The sequence below is a fragment of the Leptodactylus fuscus genome, chromosome 4 (genome assembly GCF_031893055.1).
Source record: "Leptodactylus fuscus isolate aLepFus1 chromosome 4, aLepFus1.hap2, whole genome shotgun sequence".
Classification (NCBI taxonomy): domain Eukaryota; kingdom Metazoa; phylum Chordata; class Amphibia; order Anura; family Leptodactylidae; genus Leptodactylus; species Leptodactylus fuscus.
In genome coordinates, this window is record NC_134268.1 from 122,502,143 (window position 1) to 122,520,545 (window position 18,403).

The 18,403-nt window shown below is 41.2% G+C and overlaps 1 protein-coding gene across 1 annotated transcript in view; it reads right to left on the reverse strand.

Annotated features, from left to right (window-relative positions):
* Positions 1 to 1,566: 1,566 nt before the first annotated feature.
* The window catches only part of LOC142200556 (dynein axonemal heavy chain 5-like), a 384,102-nt gene continuing 367,265 nt past the window's right edge, over positions 1,567 to 18,403 (reverse strand). Inside the window, exons 74-76 of the mRNA XM_075270991.1 lie at positions 13,880 to 14,088; positions 11,565 to 11,786; positions 1,567 to 1,996 (exon numbers count right to left, since the gene is read on the reverse strand). Of these exons, the coding sequence (XP_075127092.1) occupies positions 1,778 to 1,996; positions 11,565 to 11,786; positions 13,880 to 14,088 (650 nt within the window). The 3' untranslated portion in view covers positions 1,567 to 1,777. The remainder of the gene's footprint in view (positions 1,997 to 11,564; positions 11,787 to 13,879; positions 14,089 to 18,403) is intronic.

Here is an 18,403-nt window from a genome sequence, read left to right on the forward strand (position 1 = left end):
GGCATTAACCCGTCTGGCACTTTAGCGCAATTTTCCCGGCGTCGTAGGGGCGCCGCCATTTTGCTGGTGATCGCCGGTGCCTGGAGCAAGCCCAGAACAGACGTCACATAGGCATGATAGACGGCAGCCTTGTAAAGGCTCTCCGGCCTGTCTGCCGTGCTCTTCTTGTGCAGGCTGCTCTATGCAGCCTGCAAAAGAAATTACAATTTTTTACAATGTATTGCAATGCATTAGCATTGTAATGCATTGCAATAGTGATAAGACCCCTGGGGTTCAAGACCCCTAGGGGATCTAATAAATGTAAAAAAAAAAAAAAAAATTTAAAAGTAAAAAAAATATTAAAAAAAATTAAAAAGTATTAAAAATTCCAATCACCCCCCTTTCCCTAGAACACATATAAAAGTAGTTAAATACTGTGAAACAAATACATGTTAGGTACTCCTGTGTCCGAAAATGGCCACTCTACAAATCTATAAAAATATTTTTCCTGTAGGTAAACGCCGTAATGAGAGATAAAAAGTCAAAAGTGCCAAACCGTTTTGCAGAAGACGGAAACCTGATAACGGAGTCCAGACACTGGTGTGAACCCAGCATAAGAAAATCTGTTTTATCATGCTCAGAATTATCATTTTATACAATTGTGACACCATATTGGGAGGGTGTCTGGCGAATGGCCCAGGAGTGGAGTATTGGGAGTTATCTGGAAAAGGATATTTCTCAAAAATGTATTTAACTTAATTTCTTGGAAATTCTATCTGTGTAGCTTAATTTTATGCCAATGGCTTGTCATTAATTGATTGATTGTTATGTGTATCCAGGCTGGGTTTTCCAGAGCTAACCTGACAGAGAATGGACACTGGTGTCCGTGTCTGTTTATTTCAATCTCGGGTGATGATCTGACAATTCAATCTACCTGGCGAAGAACTCCTACACTATTATGTAACCTATTTTAGAGGGTTGGGATTAGCAGTTGACATCAGTACTAGCCTTCTGTGTTTTTTTGCAAATATGGAACACTATGGATGCGCAGGACATACTGAAAAACTACAGCATGCAGATGTGGATGAGTTTATTTGCACATTGTGGACAATATAGTTTATACAGTTGTGTGCATGAGGCCTTATAAATATGTGTACCAGCAATGCTCATTGCATTCTCCCAATTATCATTTGCAATGTTTTCCCATTATACTGTACCATTGTATCTCTGTACGTTACAAGAACACCACACCAGGTCTTTTACAATGTACATGTCCACTACAAAAAGAAGATTTGACAGACTTTGTTTTTTATGATCATTATTTATTGAATATCACATCAGATATACTTTACATTGCACATAAAAAGATTATTAGGGATAACATTTCCTGAAATGACAAACAATATGAATTCATAGTAAAATATGCTGAAAGAAATAGAGAAATTCATTCCACAATGACTTTAGAAGGCACTTGTTAAGGATAGCTGGAAACACGCAATATAAATCTGGTTCTCTTGGTGTAAGGCTAACATTTTGTTCTTCCCTATGAAGTGATTCTAAACAAAGATAATATGATAAGAAGTGCTATAGTGCAGTGACATTGATATTGTGTAGACAATGACATATGACACAGGGCTACATGATTTCAGCCTGGATCCAATAAACATACAACAGCAATGCTGGATGTGTTTTCTCTGATGAATTGCAGAGTTTAGCCATGCTAAACAGAACAATGTTTTTAGTCAGGATCTTGGGGATCTTTTGCTCCCAACTATCCAGGAAACTCAATTCTACCCATTTATTTGTTGTCACAAAGGAGCGCAACACCTCTCATTGTCCAGTGGTCAGGTACAAACATGGTTTTCAGGTACAGAGAGAAAACATATGTCAGGTCAGTCCTACGTGGCTTCTTGTACACTGGGCAGGAGTACAGGGCATTCAGTTGTTTCTTAGGATCTGAAGGACCAGTGGTACTTATTGCATAGACATGAACTACAGGAAGATTGGTAAACAGGACCTGGAAATAAAAGAAATACGTGTTAATCCTACTGGCAAGTCTGCTTATGTTGAGCCACATATTTTAACTATATCTGCATATTTACTATACAATATGAACTGAATAGCAACCGTTATAAATGAAGCATTGCTATTTCTATTCTGTAAGCATCATTTACTATGCATAAATATATTCCTAAACTGCAAAGCATACAGAAGTGGAATTATATTATATGTCTTGTATATTACACTTTTCTTGCCCTAATTTCTATAGATCACAATATATTCACTATTCTACAAACTAGAATTCTGTGGCCATTTGAAAGCACAACAGTACAAGAGTTAGGGTTGGTTCACACTAGTGCTTGTATTCCGTCTGCAAGGAGTCTGCATTGAGACTCCCCCCCCCCCCCCCCGGACGGAATGCAATCGCAATTGCAAGCGATGTGCTTGCAAAGCACATGGAGCCCATAGACTATAATGGGCTCCGTGTGCTTGCCGCGCACTGCCCACATGAATGAATTGTGCGGGCAGTGCGCGGCAAGCACACAAAGCCTATTATAGTCTATGGGCTCCATGTGCTTTAGCATTAGCATTGGTATTCCGTTCGGGGGGGTCTCAATGCGGACTCCTTGCGGACGGAATACAAGCGCTAGTGTGAATCAACCCTTATATACTGCTCTTAAAGAGGATCTGCAGCAGCTGGATTCAGTAATATGAAACAAGGAATGTGGAAAATGGCAGAGCACAAAAGTTATCAGTAGGGTTGAGCCGATCCTGACTTTTCAGTATCGATTTTAAAATCCGATTTCCGATCATTTTTCATTCGAACCTGATCCCAATGCAAGTCAATGGGATTTTTTTATTAATCGGAGATCGGATTTTAAAAGCAATCCTATTCACTATACAGCATGGAATCTAACAATTGTTAGAATCCACGCAGTGTAGTGAATCACTAAGTAGCCAGAGGATTTTTTTTAAATCCTCTGGCTACTTAGTCCCCCCTGGTGTCCACTTACCTGCAGAGATGGCTAGTCCGGTGCCCGGTGTTCTTCGCCTCGCTGTCGCTTCAGCTGCAGTCTTCTTCTCCCTTCGCTGCCCCCTCCCTGCCAGATTAGGATAGTGTGGGCGGGTTAGAAGAGTGTGGGCGGGTACTGGGAGAGGAGACGTGACGTCTCCCCGCCCTGTACCCGCCCACACTCTCCTAACCCGCCCACACTCTCCTAACCTGGCAGGGAGGGGGCCGCGAGGCGAAGAAGACTGCAGCTGGACCGGCAGCGAGGCGAACAGCAGCGGAGCAGCCATCTCTGGAGGTAAGTAGCTATGAGACATGTTAGTTTAGTTTCCCATTAGAATGAATGGAGGCAGCCGGCGCGCAGGGGGTTAAGGCTGTGTGTTGGCTGCTTCCATTCATTCCTATGGAACCGCAGTGGAGCCTTCACACTGAGTATACACTATATACTCAGTGTGAAGGCTTTGTGGGAAATACTACCAATCCCGATCCCACCTAAAAAGATCGTGTTCGGAATTCCGATCGTGATCGTGAAATTTTCTTGATCGCCGATCGGAATCCGATTTTTTCAAAACACGATCGCTCAACCCTAGTTATCAGCAGGAATGGCAGTCAGTCAAATGTGATTTATACTCGTATAGAACTTTCTGTTGTGCTAAAAAGTTTACATACCCCAGCAGATTTTTTGTTTTTCTTTGGCCTTTTTTCAGAGAATATGAATGATAACACAAACACTTTTTCTCCACTCATGGTTAGTGGTTGGGTGAAGCCAATTATTGTCCAACTTTTATACTTTGTCCAACTTTATACAGTTCAACGACCTTTTCCCATGGATCCGCAGACAACTTTTTCGTTTTCCCCCTGACTCACAATCCAGAAACATCAGTGGCAGTGGCGTAACTAGGAATTGGCGGGGCCCCGTGGTAAACTTTTGACATGGCCCCCCCCCCCTTCCTGACTGGCACTGAAGACCTTGACCCCAGACCCCAGAGTATAATAATCGGAGACCCAGGGGAGATACAAACATTTTTAAAAAAAGTTACTTACCTGTCTCCGGCTCCGCTGCAGTCTTTGGTGGTGTTGGCCATCTTTAGTAACGCATGGATGTCACATGACATTTCATGCCTGCCCTCCATCTGCCCCCAGTTTCATTTCCTCCCTTCATCTGCCCCCAGTTTCGTGTCCTCACTCCATCTGTCCCCAGTTTCATGCAACCCTCATCTCTACCCCCATTTTCATGTCCTCCCCTCCATCTCTGCCCCCAGTATAATGTTCCCCCTCCATCTCTGCCCCCAGTTAATGTTCCCCCTCCATCTCTGCCCCCAGTTAATGTTCCCCCTCCATCTCTGCCCCCAGTATAATGTTTTCCCTTCATTTCTGCCCCTAGGTTACTGTTGCTCCTCAATTGCTCCACATCACACATACATACACACTCACAGCACCACATCTCTCCTTCTCTTCATCGCAGTTACAACATTTTGTCTATTATAAGAGCGGGGGAAAGTTTTTTAATAAGTAAAACCCAAAGAGGAGCTGCACGGGACAGCAGTATAAATGCAGGACATGCAGGGAGCTATGCCGTTACCGGCTGGAGTAACTCTAGCAGGTAACGGCCTGTTAAGAAAAAAAAAAAGCCTGCAGGGGCAGCGGCTGTCATCGGGCCCCCCACTACGACTGCAGTTACACCCCTGATCAGTGGCTAGAGGAAAGATGCAACAGTCTGTCTGGATACCACAAACTCACTCAGCTTTTATTCACGCACAGGTCACAGGTGAGGATGTTACCTTTAGTAGCCATTCAAAACCCCTTTGTGTCAACTTCTGGGCATGTTATCAGGCCAAAATCACCAGGGTATGTGAACTTTAGAACAGGGTCATTTTGATATTTTGGTTGTCATTATGATTTAAAAAGAAAAAACACAAAAGTTTGATGATAAATGGCTTCAAACAACCATGAGTGGAGAAAAAGTTTTTGTGTTATCATTCATATTCTCTGACAAAAAGGCCCAAAAAAACCTGCAGGGGTATGTAAACTTTTTAGCACAACTATATACATTAACTAAAATAATCTATTATGAGGATAATAAACAAAGACTGTAATTCTGGTTAACATGCCTATATATCGTGTAGAACGTCTTGCCATCAGACATTTGTAGGTATATTTTCTTTTGTTACATGATTGCAGAATCTTATGTGTCATCTCAATTAAATATACCCTTGCAAAGCTGTGTACTATAAGTGGAAGCTGTAATGGAAACCATACTCATTGTCACACACCAGGTCTAACTAAAGCTACCCACACTTATTAGATAAATGTTGAGATCCAATAATCTAATATGATAGTCCTTTAACTGCATATATTGGGGAAAACATGAGTCAACCATGTTAGATTTCATAATCCCTGGTACTTTGCTGTGCAATGAGATCAACTGCAGCCAATTCAGACAGGCAGGGCTGGTCTCCCTCTGTTGCTACAGAGCTAGAAGATGCTGTATGTATGAAGTTCATCTTATTGTTTTCAGAGGAGAATACGTCTGTACATAAAGATTGCTACGGAAAATGCAAAGATTTAACTTAAATCTTAAAGTGGACCTAAACATTCAAACAACTTTTCTGGTACTATATGTATCATTAATACATAACTAAATTTTAATTTTGTAATATACTTTATTGATTATTGTCTCCTGTATGTAAAATCCTACAATTCCTTATGTTTTCTTGTGCTTCTGCATTGAGAAATGTGCCCTGGTTTTCACTGTGTAAAATGTACAGGCTTATGTGTAATGAAGAGAAAATAAGTGTAGGGGAGGGCCACTCCAAACATTTATATCTCAGGCATTATTAAGCATAGAAACTTACTTCTGGCGCCAAATGAAAAGCAAATCTATTGGCAGTTGAAAACACAGTCAGGTTTGGGAGCAGCTACAGCTACATATAAATATCCCAATGTGTACTGTATTATCCACTGCTAATATCTCTGGAAATAATACAGGTAGGACAGCAGCCTTTCCATACAACAACCAATCTTTCATATGACACCAGAATCATGATTCTATTTGTCATAATGCCAGAGATATAACTGTTTGAAGTGACCCTCCCCCACCCTCATTTTCTCTTTATTACACAGAAGCTGGTGCACAGAAAAACAAGGGAGAATATAAAGAAATGCAAGGGTCAAAATGTGTTAATAAAACAAATACTGCCAGGAAAAATCAGAAGTTGTTGGAAAGTTTAGGTTTTTTATTTTTTTTATTATCAATTTAATGGAGAGAGAAACACTTAGGGAGTTTCAATTTAGAATAATGTTAACTTAGGATATGAATCCACCTCAACAGTATATGGTGCAAATGATAAAAATATGATGCATTTTACCATTGAATGGCAGGATATTGAAAGAAAACTGACAAGCACAATATTTTCAGATCAGATATCATCTTTGTCCAGAAAGTATGTACTAGACATAGAAAACAAACAGTTGTAAGGCGCCAGTGTAATTCTCAGAACCTATAAGTGTCAGAGCACCAGGTCTGTTAGGAGCAGAGATTGCCATTAAATGAAATCTCAGTCCAGCGCCTGTTGGAACATGTCATATCAAACCGAATGTGACAGTCGCAAATGAATAAAAAACTAAAAATGACAGAATTTAATCATTGAGACTGGTAGTCCATAATCCTTCATGAAATAAATGCCTTTCATTGCCAGCTTTAGTGATAAGAGTTACATTTCCCAAATTGTGGTGAATATACTGCGTACTGAATACAGTGTGCTTCTCCGCTGTCAGCATTGACAAGTAAGTCAGAGCCATCACACAAATCTTTTTTTCTTGTTATGCTAAAGAAATGTAACAAGTGTTATAACACACAAGAGTAACCATCAGTTTAACACTCTACAGTCCAAATGCTCTCAGATTATTAATATAAATCTCTGGGAAAATATAAAAGCTTAATAAAATGGAACCAAAGGGGCTATCAAATATACCAAATCCTACAATTAATTTACCAACGTTCTTCCAAGGTTGCTACCCAGATAGTACTCTGTGTTAGCATGTATGGTGCTGCAGGCTAAAAATATTGATGCCCTATCCTAAGTCTTTACATTAATCAGCTATAGAGATGAGCGAGTAGTGAAATATTCGATATTCGTTTCCAGTATTCCCTCAATATTCGACTATTTGACCGAATATCGAATTCCATTATAGTCTATGGGGAAAAAATGCTCATTTCAGGGGAAACCCAAATTAGAGTAAGGAGAGTCACCAAGTCCACAATGACACCCCAAGAAATGATGCCAACACCTCTGGAATGCAACTGGGACAACAGGGGAAGCATGCCTGGATGCATCTAACATGCCCAAGTCCCAGTATTACCCCACTATCACAGCCTATCAGACACTAGACACTTTCCACACTCAATAGAACCTCTACGGAAAGTGGAAAAATACTCGGAAACCTTTGCTCTACATTAATATGGACAGAAACACAAATTTAAACCTGAAACATTAGCATGCGCTCATCACAATCCTTGACTTGATAGCTGCGTTAAGCAGGATGCAGGCTACAATGCTGACGAGGCCCAAGCACCAGGAACAGGTTTTACAAGGGCTAGTGGATAATGCTTCCAGCTGCTTTTCCACCAGCCAGTCAGCCACTACCTCCAGTCGTGTTCATACCCAATAGTCTGCCTCTCCTTCCTCCCAACATGCCCAATATTCCCAGCAGAGTCATCCCACCCTGCCCCCTCCCAGGAGCTGTTTTTGGGTCCTTTTCCACTCTTCGACTCTGTTCAACCACTTCACGAATCCAAGGAGCTAACAGACGAATTTCTCTGTCCTGTTGCCCAAACACTGGAGCATCTGCCATCTCCTGCCGATTTTGTGGTTGTGGACCCGCAACAAGCGTTTCTCGGCTTTAGTGATGATGACGAGACATAGGTGCCATCAGGGCAGGCTGTGGTTATGTGTGATTTGCAGTAAGAGGAGAGTGAGCAATTGGAAGAGGAGGTGTTGGACGACGAGGCCACCGACCCATCCTGGACAGGGGTGATGTGTAGTGTGGAAAGCAGTGTAGATGTGGAGGCAAACGCAGCACCAAAAAAGGTGGCTAGAGGCAGAGGCATGTCCTGCGGCATAGGACAGGTGCTTCACAGAAGCCAGGCCAGAGCCAGCAAGACCCACCTGCACTAGCCACTCGCCCAAAAGTCCCACGTCCCTCGATGGTGTGTAGATTTTTCAGCGTATGTGCGGAGGACAAACTGAGTGCAATTTGCACACTGTGCAACTCAAAACTGAATAGGGGCTCTGAGTAAAGCAACCTGACCACCTCAGCCATGCGCCATCATTTGTAAGGCAAGCACTGGGCTCAGTGAGAGAGAGCAAACACAGGACAATCGTTGGCTGGCGTTGCCGAAACTGACTCTTCCACTGTTTCCAGTGCTGGCGCTGCAGTCCAGACCAGCAGCCAGGACACCTCCACATCTGCCTCTGACACTTTGCGAAGTTCACCCTCCCTGGACCCATCCTGTGCTGCTAACTATCGACCTGTCTCTAACCTCCCCTTCATCTCTAAACTCTTGGAACGCCTGGTCTATTCTCGTTTAACCCGCTATCTCTCTGCTAACTCTCTGCTTGACCCCTTACAATCTGGTTTCCGCGCTCTGCACTCTACTGAAACGGCTCTCACAAAAGTCTCCAATGATCTCCTAATGGCTAAATCCAATGGTGACTTCTCTCTTCTTATTCTTCTGGACCTCTCTTCAGCTTTTGACACTGTTGACCATCAAATCCTCCTGACTATGCTCCGCTCAGTTGTCCTCAATGACACTGCGCTCTCCCGGTTCTCCTCTTATCTCTCAGACCACACTTTCAGTGTATCATTTGCGGGCTCTGTTTCCTCCCCTCTTTCCCTTGCTGTTGGTGTTCCTCAGGGCTCGGTCCTAGGCCCCCTGCTCTTTTCTCTCTACACAACCCCCATTGGACAAACCATTGCCAGATTTGGCTTCAGGTACCATCTTTATGCTGATGACACCAAATTATACACATCTTCCCGTGACATCACCCCTGCACTCATACAGAACACCAGCAACTGTCTCTCTGCTGTCTCAAATATCATGTCCTCACTCTATCTGAAACTAAATCTCTCCAAGACTGAACTACTACTGTTTTTTCCACCATCTAATAGATCTGTCCCTGATATATCCATTGTAGTCTCAGGCCTTACTATGCCTCAGGGTCATGTTTGACGCAGACTGTTGATGGCTCATAAAGTCTTATGTTTATGTAATGACAGTCACCTCTGTTACAAAAGTGTCTGACCTCTGCATAAGCAATGCCGCCCCTGCTACCTCTTGGGTCACCCCCTCTACCTCATAGATTGTAAGCTCTTGTGAGCAGGGACCTCAGTCCCATTGTGTGAAATGACTTTCTTTGTAATGCATCTTTCTGTCTGTATTTGAACCCTACAAATTGTACAGCGCTGCGGAATATGTTGGCGCTATATAAATAAAATGTATTATTATTATTATTATAATTAAGGTCCACTTGACCACCGAAGCATGGACAAGCGCATGCGGTCAGGGACGCTGCTTCTCTCTAATGACAGCTGGGTGAATGTAGTGGAGGCTGGGCCTGGCTCGCAAACTGGGGCGGCCTATCTCCTCTCCCAGCCCAAATTTCATGCCAGGGGTTCTCAGAAAGACTACTCCTCCGCTGCAACATCGACCCCTCCTACGAGCTGTAAACGCTGCAGCACTGGCATGTGGAGACGTCAGCAGGTCGTGCTGAAGCTCAGCTTGGCCAACAGAAAACAAACTGCCCCGAGGTGAGGGTTGCCATCCTAGATGAAATGGCAATGTCTTTCTCGCCGATGGTCGTGTGTGATAATAGCCGGAACCTGGTAGCAGCTTTGGACCTTTCCAGACTCAAACACGGTCCACACATGGTCCACGTTTTCAACTTGTTGTTGCAAAGGTTTTTAAAAACCTACCCCATTGTGCCTGATATACTGGTGAAAGTGCGGCCAAGTCTAAAGTAGCCGCTGCTAGCCAGAAAACATTCAGAGCACACTCCTGTCATCTTCTCACCGTTGGATGACAGATGAAGAGGAGGAGGATGAAGTAGCATTTGATGTCACTGCCCCACACAAAGCTAGTGGAGAAGTTCAGTGCATCCCATTGCTTCAGCGCGGATGGTGTGAAGGGGAGTTGAAAGTGGAGGAAATGGAGAGTGACCCTTCTGGTGGGGGCAGAAAAGTCATGCCAAGTAACACTATGGCACACATGGCTGAATTTATGTTGGGCTGCTTTTCCAGAGACAAAGGCATAGTTCACATCATGGAGAGCAACCAATACTGGATTTTTGCAATTCTCGACCCCCAGTATAAAAATAACATCTTGTCTTTCATTCTGGTAGGGAAGAGGAACAATCGCATATATGATTGCTACAAGCACCTGGTGCAGAATATGATGGAAATGTTTCCATCAACTCTCGCTGGAGATTTCCTAAAAGAGGCTAACAACTGCCATCCGGTCCACAATCACCAAGGGAACACTCTCCAAGGTGTGGGACACCGCCATTGAGGGACCTAGTGTCACCAGGAGGGAAAAGTATAGGCGCATGTTGCATGAGTACTTGGCCTACCACAGCCCTGTCCTCTCCGATCTCCCTGCGCCTTACACGTATTGGGTGTAGGAGTTGGACCTGTGACTCTTGGGGTGAGTGGAGGCTTCCCCCAGCTAAGGTTTAGTTAAGTTTGGTGAGGGGGTACAAGTATGCCTCCCAGTTAGCATTTTTGGTGGCATAGAGTGTACACAATGAACTCCAACTGTCACTTGCTGAGCCAGTCTTCTACTTGTAACTTCATGATAAAACTTGCCTGTCTATGCTTTCTTTTGAGTTGTAGTTAAATTTGTGCACCTGCATTTCAAGTTTATGCCCCATTCTGTGACTGGAGCCTAACACCAGCATAGTGTCAGGCCCTTGGGTCATTTTTTTGCCTTGTACATGCAGGGTTTGAGGCCCTTGGGGTGAGTGGAGCCACTCTTCTACTTGTAACAGCATGATAGAACCTGCGTGTCTATGCTTTCTTTTTAGATATAGATAGATTGGGGCACCTGCATTTTAAGTTTATGCCACATTCTGTTGCTTCAGCCCACAAGCAGAGTTCTTATTTGTGCACTTTTGTGCCAATTCAGCCCTTCCACCCCCAGTAATAATTCTTTCTTCCCTATCTTTGAATTGTGACTTGCCCCAGCAGCGTTTACAGTGTCAGGCCCATTCTGTTGCTTCAGCTCACAAGCAGAGATCCCTCATTGATTGTTAAAACATAAGCCACAAAAACTGAATTTCCCAGATGCTTTCATGGCTGTAAAGGCTCATGTCAGATTATTAAGTGGTACAATTGTTATTAGCTGAAGGATTCAGTCCCAGAGACTGAAAGAAAATCAACATGGAAACAACAGATGCATCTCTGAGGACATCAGTGACTATATGAACTGTACACAAATATATAGACTATTGCTTTTCTGATCTATTCTCATGAGGTTGATTTAATGTTCACCCATCACCATATTCTAAATGTGCCATACCTTTGGTTGAGCTTCCACAAGCTTAGTGTTTCTGCGGTCCCAACCAGCACCATCAAGGAACAATCCATAAATGTATACCCCTCCAATGTCAGCTGGAGGTGGAGCATTGACATCTTCTTTCATCATTTTGGTGACATCATTGTGTAAAATCACACTGTCTAAAGCCCAGCCTTTTGTCAAATTTGTTCGCGTTGTTTCCTGTCTCATAGCAGTTAGGAAACCCTATCGGGAAAAGGTTTGATTTTTTATTAGATACCTACATATATCTCTACTTATATCACAATAAAATGCAACCAGGAAGTCTTAAGACTCTTTCACTTTTTTCAATTTTTGTTGAGACATTGTACTAAAATAAATTTTAAAAAATCAAGAATACTTATGTCAATGCAATATTTTATTATTGTTAAATATTTTTTTTTTCCTTTTGAATAAATTAGCAAATATTTCTAACATTCTGTTTTCACTGTGAGTAGGTTGTATTGGGCGCAGAAAGATGGAGGAAAACTTGATTATTTTTAAATTTTAGAATACGGCCAAAATATATAACAAAATGTGCAAAAAGTAAAACGGTCTGAAGACTTTCTGTATATGTTGTATATAGTTGGCATTGTGATCATTATGCTACTAACTTGATAAGATAAAAAATGTTGAAGTATGTTCTTCAAATTATCACTCCACATAGTTAGAGACCAGAATGTATTCTGTACTTGTTCACACTAGGATATTGCACACTAGGACATGTCCTGACCTCATGCATTTTACAGGTGCATGAGCTTGAAAAGCGAAACAATGTACTTTAGAGAGAACTGGAACATTAATAAGTATTTATAATAAACGGGAAAATATTTTTAACCCCTTCCCACTCTGTGCCATATTATTACATCACAGTGAACGTATAGTTAACTTTATATGCCGCAGGCAAAGGAGCTGCGCTTATAGCGTGACTTCCAGAACTAGCTTCCAGAGTTGGAAAATGCTTAATCTCCAGCAGTTTAACCCCCCATATACTGTGATTAATAGCGATCACGACATCTGAGCGGTTTGGGGGTAAGCTCGCCCTCACAATGAGATGGTCCAAGTATTTGCCATGGCCACCAGGAGGCTGAGCAATGGCCTCCGGGCTGCCTACCCTATAGACAGCCTATGTCTGATATCAGGCAATACAATGCATTTCTGTACATTGCATTAGGTATCAGCATGGCCCAGGTTTAAATTCCCTTGTGGGACAGGGAAAAAGAAAAGGAAAAAACATTTTTAAAAAGTATAAAAAATAAATAACTAAAAGTTTTAAAAAATGCACCTAAGACACATAATGTAAAAAATAAACATATTATTAGGTACTCCCATGTTTGTATAAGTCTATGCACTATCCAAAAATAGTGCTATGAATCCTGTACAGTGAACGGAATACGCAAATTAATGTATTTTGGTCACCTTGCTTCCCTCCAAAAATAGCAATAAAAAGTTATCAAAAAGTCATACATACCAAAAATTGGTACTAACCTACAACTTGCCCCACATATCTCCATCAACTGAATAGTAAAATTAGTTTCATTAGTAAATGAAATAAAACATAATAAAACCAATATAAATAAGGTGTCACTGCAAACGTAATGATCCACCAAACAAATTTGGCATGTTATTTTTACATCAGAGTGAACACCCTAGGAACAAAATGCAAAAATGATAGAATTGTGGTTTTTTCACATGGACACACCGAAAATGTTAATAAAAGCTAATCAAAACATTACATGTACCCCAAAATGGTGTTAAATCAAACTTGTCACGCAAAGAATAAGCCCTCGACTATGTTGAATTATGGAATTTCTAAAATAAAAAAATTACTACACCTAAACTATTTAATGGAAAATACACTTATTCACTAAAACAGAAAAAGCAGAAGTCCTCTCTAAGCAGATAAACTCTCCAATGTGGTTTACAGATGATCTGTCACCATTTCTGATGAGTCTGTTTTAGTGAATAATTGTATTCTCCTTAATATAACAGTCAAGGGATACATGCTGTTTCTTTGTGACTCCTACTAGAAATTTCTAAGTGAATTGTCAGCTATGTGTTACCCTTAGGGAATGTCCTTACACACTCTCATACTGTCCAGTCTCTGCTGCTAGCATCAGATTCAGACAGCACCCAATATCTGCATACATTTCATGGTATGTTACAGAATTATGAAGAGAGATGCTACATACTTGTAATGTCATTGAAAATGCAAGTATTTACTAAAACAGATATGTCAGGATTGGTGACAGGTAAATAACACATTACTATGGTAAACCGTTGCTTTCGAAGTCTCTTACCTGTGGATTGAAAAACCCTGTCATCCAGAATTGATTTGGGCGGCCATCAAATAGCCAGCTTCGGAATTGCTGATTTCTTTCCAGCAGTTCTGTAAACCAAAAGCCTAAAGTGGCAGAATCCCAGGAAATCTTGTACCAGAGTTTAGGTATCCTAGCATCATACATGTTGTCTAAAGCATCTCGCAAGTCTTCTGACATAATAATGGTTCCTGAACAAAAACAAATTGTATTATTTCCTTGCATTAAAGTACATTATAAAATTTTGCTTGAATTCTATTATTTTTTAGGCCTCATGATCATGACTTTATTAGGGTGGGTTCACACTAGCATCGTTAATCATTTTTGAAATTTCCCCACTGTGGGACTATTAAAGGATTATCTTAATTTCTGTTGCTATGATGGATGACAGTAATGAACATTAACTGTACCAGAGTAATGGAAACAGTTGATATCCCATCCGTCTGTACCCATTCCCATTGATCCTAATGTAAACAACTAGACAGATGCTATCTGTGTATTTTGTTTACATTAGGATCAATGGGAATGGACACAGAAAGGGGAAGTGGGGGGGGGGGGGTTTCCTCTGCTACAGTTAATGTCCGTTGCTGCCTTCCTATGACGTTTGATAACAATGGACATTAACAACAGTAGTGTGAACCCACCCTTACAGATTTTGTAGCCAAAACAGGGCTGCCAGAGAGCTTCACAAAGCCTTACTTTACCCCTATATGCCTGTGATCATATACAGGCCCCTAAAGAGCTTTTTCATGTAGGACACCTAGAAGCATTGAATGTAGAGGAAAGTATCTTTGACATACAGTACCATAAGGCACCGCACAGCTCTGCCTTTACTATGTAATTCATTGATTTTTATTGTAAGATTTAGATAAAATGTTAACTTTATTTAAAAGTGTAAAAATTAACAATTATCAATTCAAAAATCTAAGGGTTAGGGTTGAACGATCGGGTTTGGAAAAGATCGGATTCCAATCGGCGATCGAGTAAATTTCACGATCGCGGAATTCTAAACACGATCTTTTCCGGCGGGATCGAGGTCGGAGGTTATGTTCCCACAATGCTTGGCTACTGACCAATCATTTTGGGAACAGCTAACATGATGCCTGAAACGCAGGCCCCATGTTAGTTATGGGCAGTAATCTCATTGGTTGTTGGTAGCATCATCACACCCCTCTATATAAGGGCGGTGATGATGCTGATGCCACCATTTTGCTGCACATACTAGCTAGGGAAAGGAGCTCAGTTGTAGCTAGGGTCAGTGTAGGTGTTTAGCTGTGCTAGTGAGGGTGTTGTAGTGCTCAGACTGTATATACCTTTCACAAAAGGCATCCGCTCATTTGTGACAACCAGTTGCTGTATATAATCCAGTAGGCAGCTCTGTCCTCATATTTACACATACCTTTGCTAAAAAGGCATCCGTTCATTTCTGACAACCAGTGGCTGTCCACATCCAATAGGCAGCTCTGTCCTCAGATTTATATATACCTTTGCTAAAAAGGCATCCGTTCATTTCTGACAACCAGTGGCTGTCTACATCCAATAGGCAGCTCTGTCCTCAGATTTATATATACCTTTCACAGAAAGGCATCTGTTCATTTCTGACAACCAGTGGCTGTCCACATCCAATAGGCAGCTCTGTCCTCAGATTTATATATACCTTTCACAGAAAGGCATCCATTCATTTCTGAAGACCAGTGGCTGTCTACATCTGCAGCTCTGCCCTCAAACTATATTCACCTTTGAAAAAAACCTATATCTACATTTTCTTCTAAGAAACAGAGAGACTGTTCCCGTCAAAAAAGGGGAACTCTCCAGTCACTCAACTAAATAAAATCTGCTTTTTTACTTGAAGGTTACTATTTTATTAAAAGACATGCCCCCTAAAAATAAAAAAGTAAAAGGACACAACAGAGGTGCTCTGGCCAGTGCTCAACCACCTGTTGGCAAAGGGAAAAAACAGGCATCAGCATTGCTGGTGTTTGGCGAATCCGGTATTCTGAATGCTAATAAGCCAGTCCAGAGAGACACTAGCTGCTGAACAGGAATGTAACCCCAGGGCATAATGGGCAAATTCAGACCACATTTCCAGCAAGAAAGACTCTTATGGTAAGATGTCTATGCACGTTTTCATATGGTTGTGCTGCGTCTGTTTGTTTTCCAGCATGTCCCATCCTGGTTGATTCTGTTTATAGCTGCACCTATGCTTTCATTAGGGGTGACCGCCTTTAGCATCCCAGTCCCTACCCTCTTTCAGCTCTCTTCCCACCTCTTACGTCTTCTCGTTTCGGAGGTAGGATCGTATACGCCACGTTATATTGCGGCCGCAAAATAACGCGTTGTATATGATCCTACCTCCCATTGAAATCAATGGGAGCGTTTACGGCACGCAAAGTCTCACACGCCGTGTAAGTGCCACATCACGCGGCACGTTACATCGTGTGAACGCACCCTAAGAACTTGTATGTGTTTTGGGGTAACTTTTTTTAGCTTTTAAAAAAACGATCTTAGAAAAACAAACAAAAAACATTGACTTGCATTAGGATCGGAATTGGGATCGAGATCGGGTTCAAAAGGAAAATGATCAGAAATCGAATTTCAAAATCGATCCTGAAATCTCAAGATCGGCTCAAACCTACTAAGGGTCTGTTCACATATGTCATACTTTCTGTTAATAATGAAGTAACGCAGCATAGTTCAGTTAAGCGACAGATACCAACGAAGCCTGATGTATCCAATTGACTTAAAATAGAGTCAACAGGATCTGTCATATTGCTAGAAAAAATATCTTTATATGTCATATATTTTACAGCCATTTATGATGAAAGCAACACTGGAATCTCATGCAGATATGAACTCAGCCCAAATAAACCAAGGGAACAAATGTCAACAAGAGAAAATATAAAGTCAAAAGTCAAAATATAATGTCAAAATATCATTGAACCTCATACTATTCAGACAGAGCCATAGTCTGAATACAATCTATAGCTGTTATGGAAAAGATATTTGGGACACAGCCATAAGTGACTTTCAACATCACCAAAGATCATATATCATCTGTGGGTGTTGATATGTGTCTTACGAGAAGACATACTTTGATAAAAATAGAGGAGATGTGAGTATTTGGGCTGTCTTCCAATGCCAAATATCCTAGCGTGACCACGGTGAGTTATAGCTAAGGGTTGCTTAAATTAAGCAGCAGAGCGGCTCTTAGTCCTCTGAATATAATAATCTTGTCTCACACAGAGCCTTGTTCATTCCAGTCCACCAGTCCAAATGGCATGAGGAAGGGGCCATGTTCTGAGGCTGTATATGTATACTGTACTACTGCAAGTTTGCCATAGTTCCTAATGGTTACAGTTATCAGAGGAATAGGACTACTCCAAGCATTACTATCTATCCCATACAGACACAAAGCAATAACATGGAAAATTCTTACAAACACTCTTACATATGGTCAAGGGTTAACAAGAGTTGTAATGAAAGAAAAACTGATACTGCAACGTACCATATTTGACACCTTAGTAAACATATAAAACAGTATTCATGAGTTATATTGGCTATATTACTGGATCAGTGAATACAACAGGGCCAGGATTTCATGCTTGATGCAAGAATACGATGTGTAAGGGATAACCTTTAAAAATATCTCTTGTTTATTCTGTTAGTCAATCAAATTGGATATAAAGGTGTATGGAAGAAAGGCCCTGGTCAAGGAAATTAGTGCATTTTAGCATAACATGATAACAGCCAGCAGCAGTAACCATGCCAAAGGATGAAAGTGAATGTGCCTGAACTAGACTAATGCAGATCTATGTTAAAGCCTCTTTTATAGTGTGACCTTCATAAGCAGCCATAGAATTATAGCTTTCTGTATAAAGGTACATCTGTTAGCTGCTGAGCCATGTTTGGAGTAACTGAGAATTCTGTCACTAGCGCTATCTGTCAATGCCTGCAGCCTGACTCAGGGCTATGCAATGGAACAGCTCAATGAAATCTAAAAACTAATACAGGATGGACAAAAATATAAGTGTGTGTGAGACACTGTAAAAACAACATGGCCAAGATACCATGATGTGTCAGTATTTTTTATGACATTTACATTGACATATTCATATGTTGAACACTTACCAACATATATATATATATATATATATATATATATATATATATATATATATATATATTTTATCTGTATTATATATGAGCCGCTACAAGATCTCTTAGCCAACTGTCAAACTATCACAATGTTAAAGATATGCGCCTTGGCTGTATATCCCCTTTAACTTCTCTTAAGAATCCAAAAAGTTGTCTGGTGCAACAATAGAACAATAGGGTTAATATGACCCCCCCCCCCCCATCCCCCTTGTAATTGCTTGATATGACATACACTTAAGTTCTATAACTTATATAAGTAAACTTTGCTGTGCTTTGCTGTAAACTTTGAAAGACTTGTAAGAGAAAGTTGCCATCTGCCTCTTAGCCCGCCAGTTGTCTGGTATGTTGGCA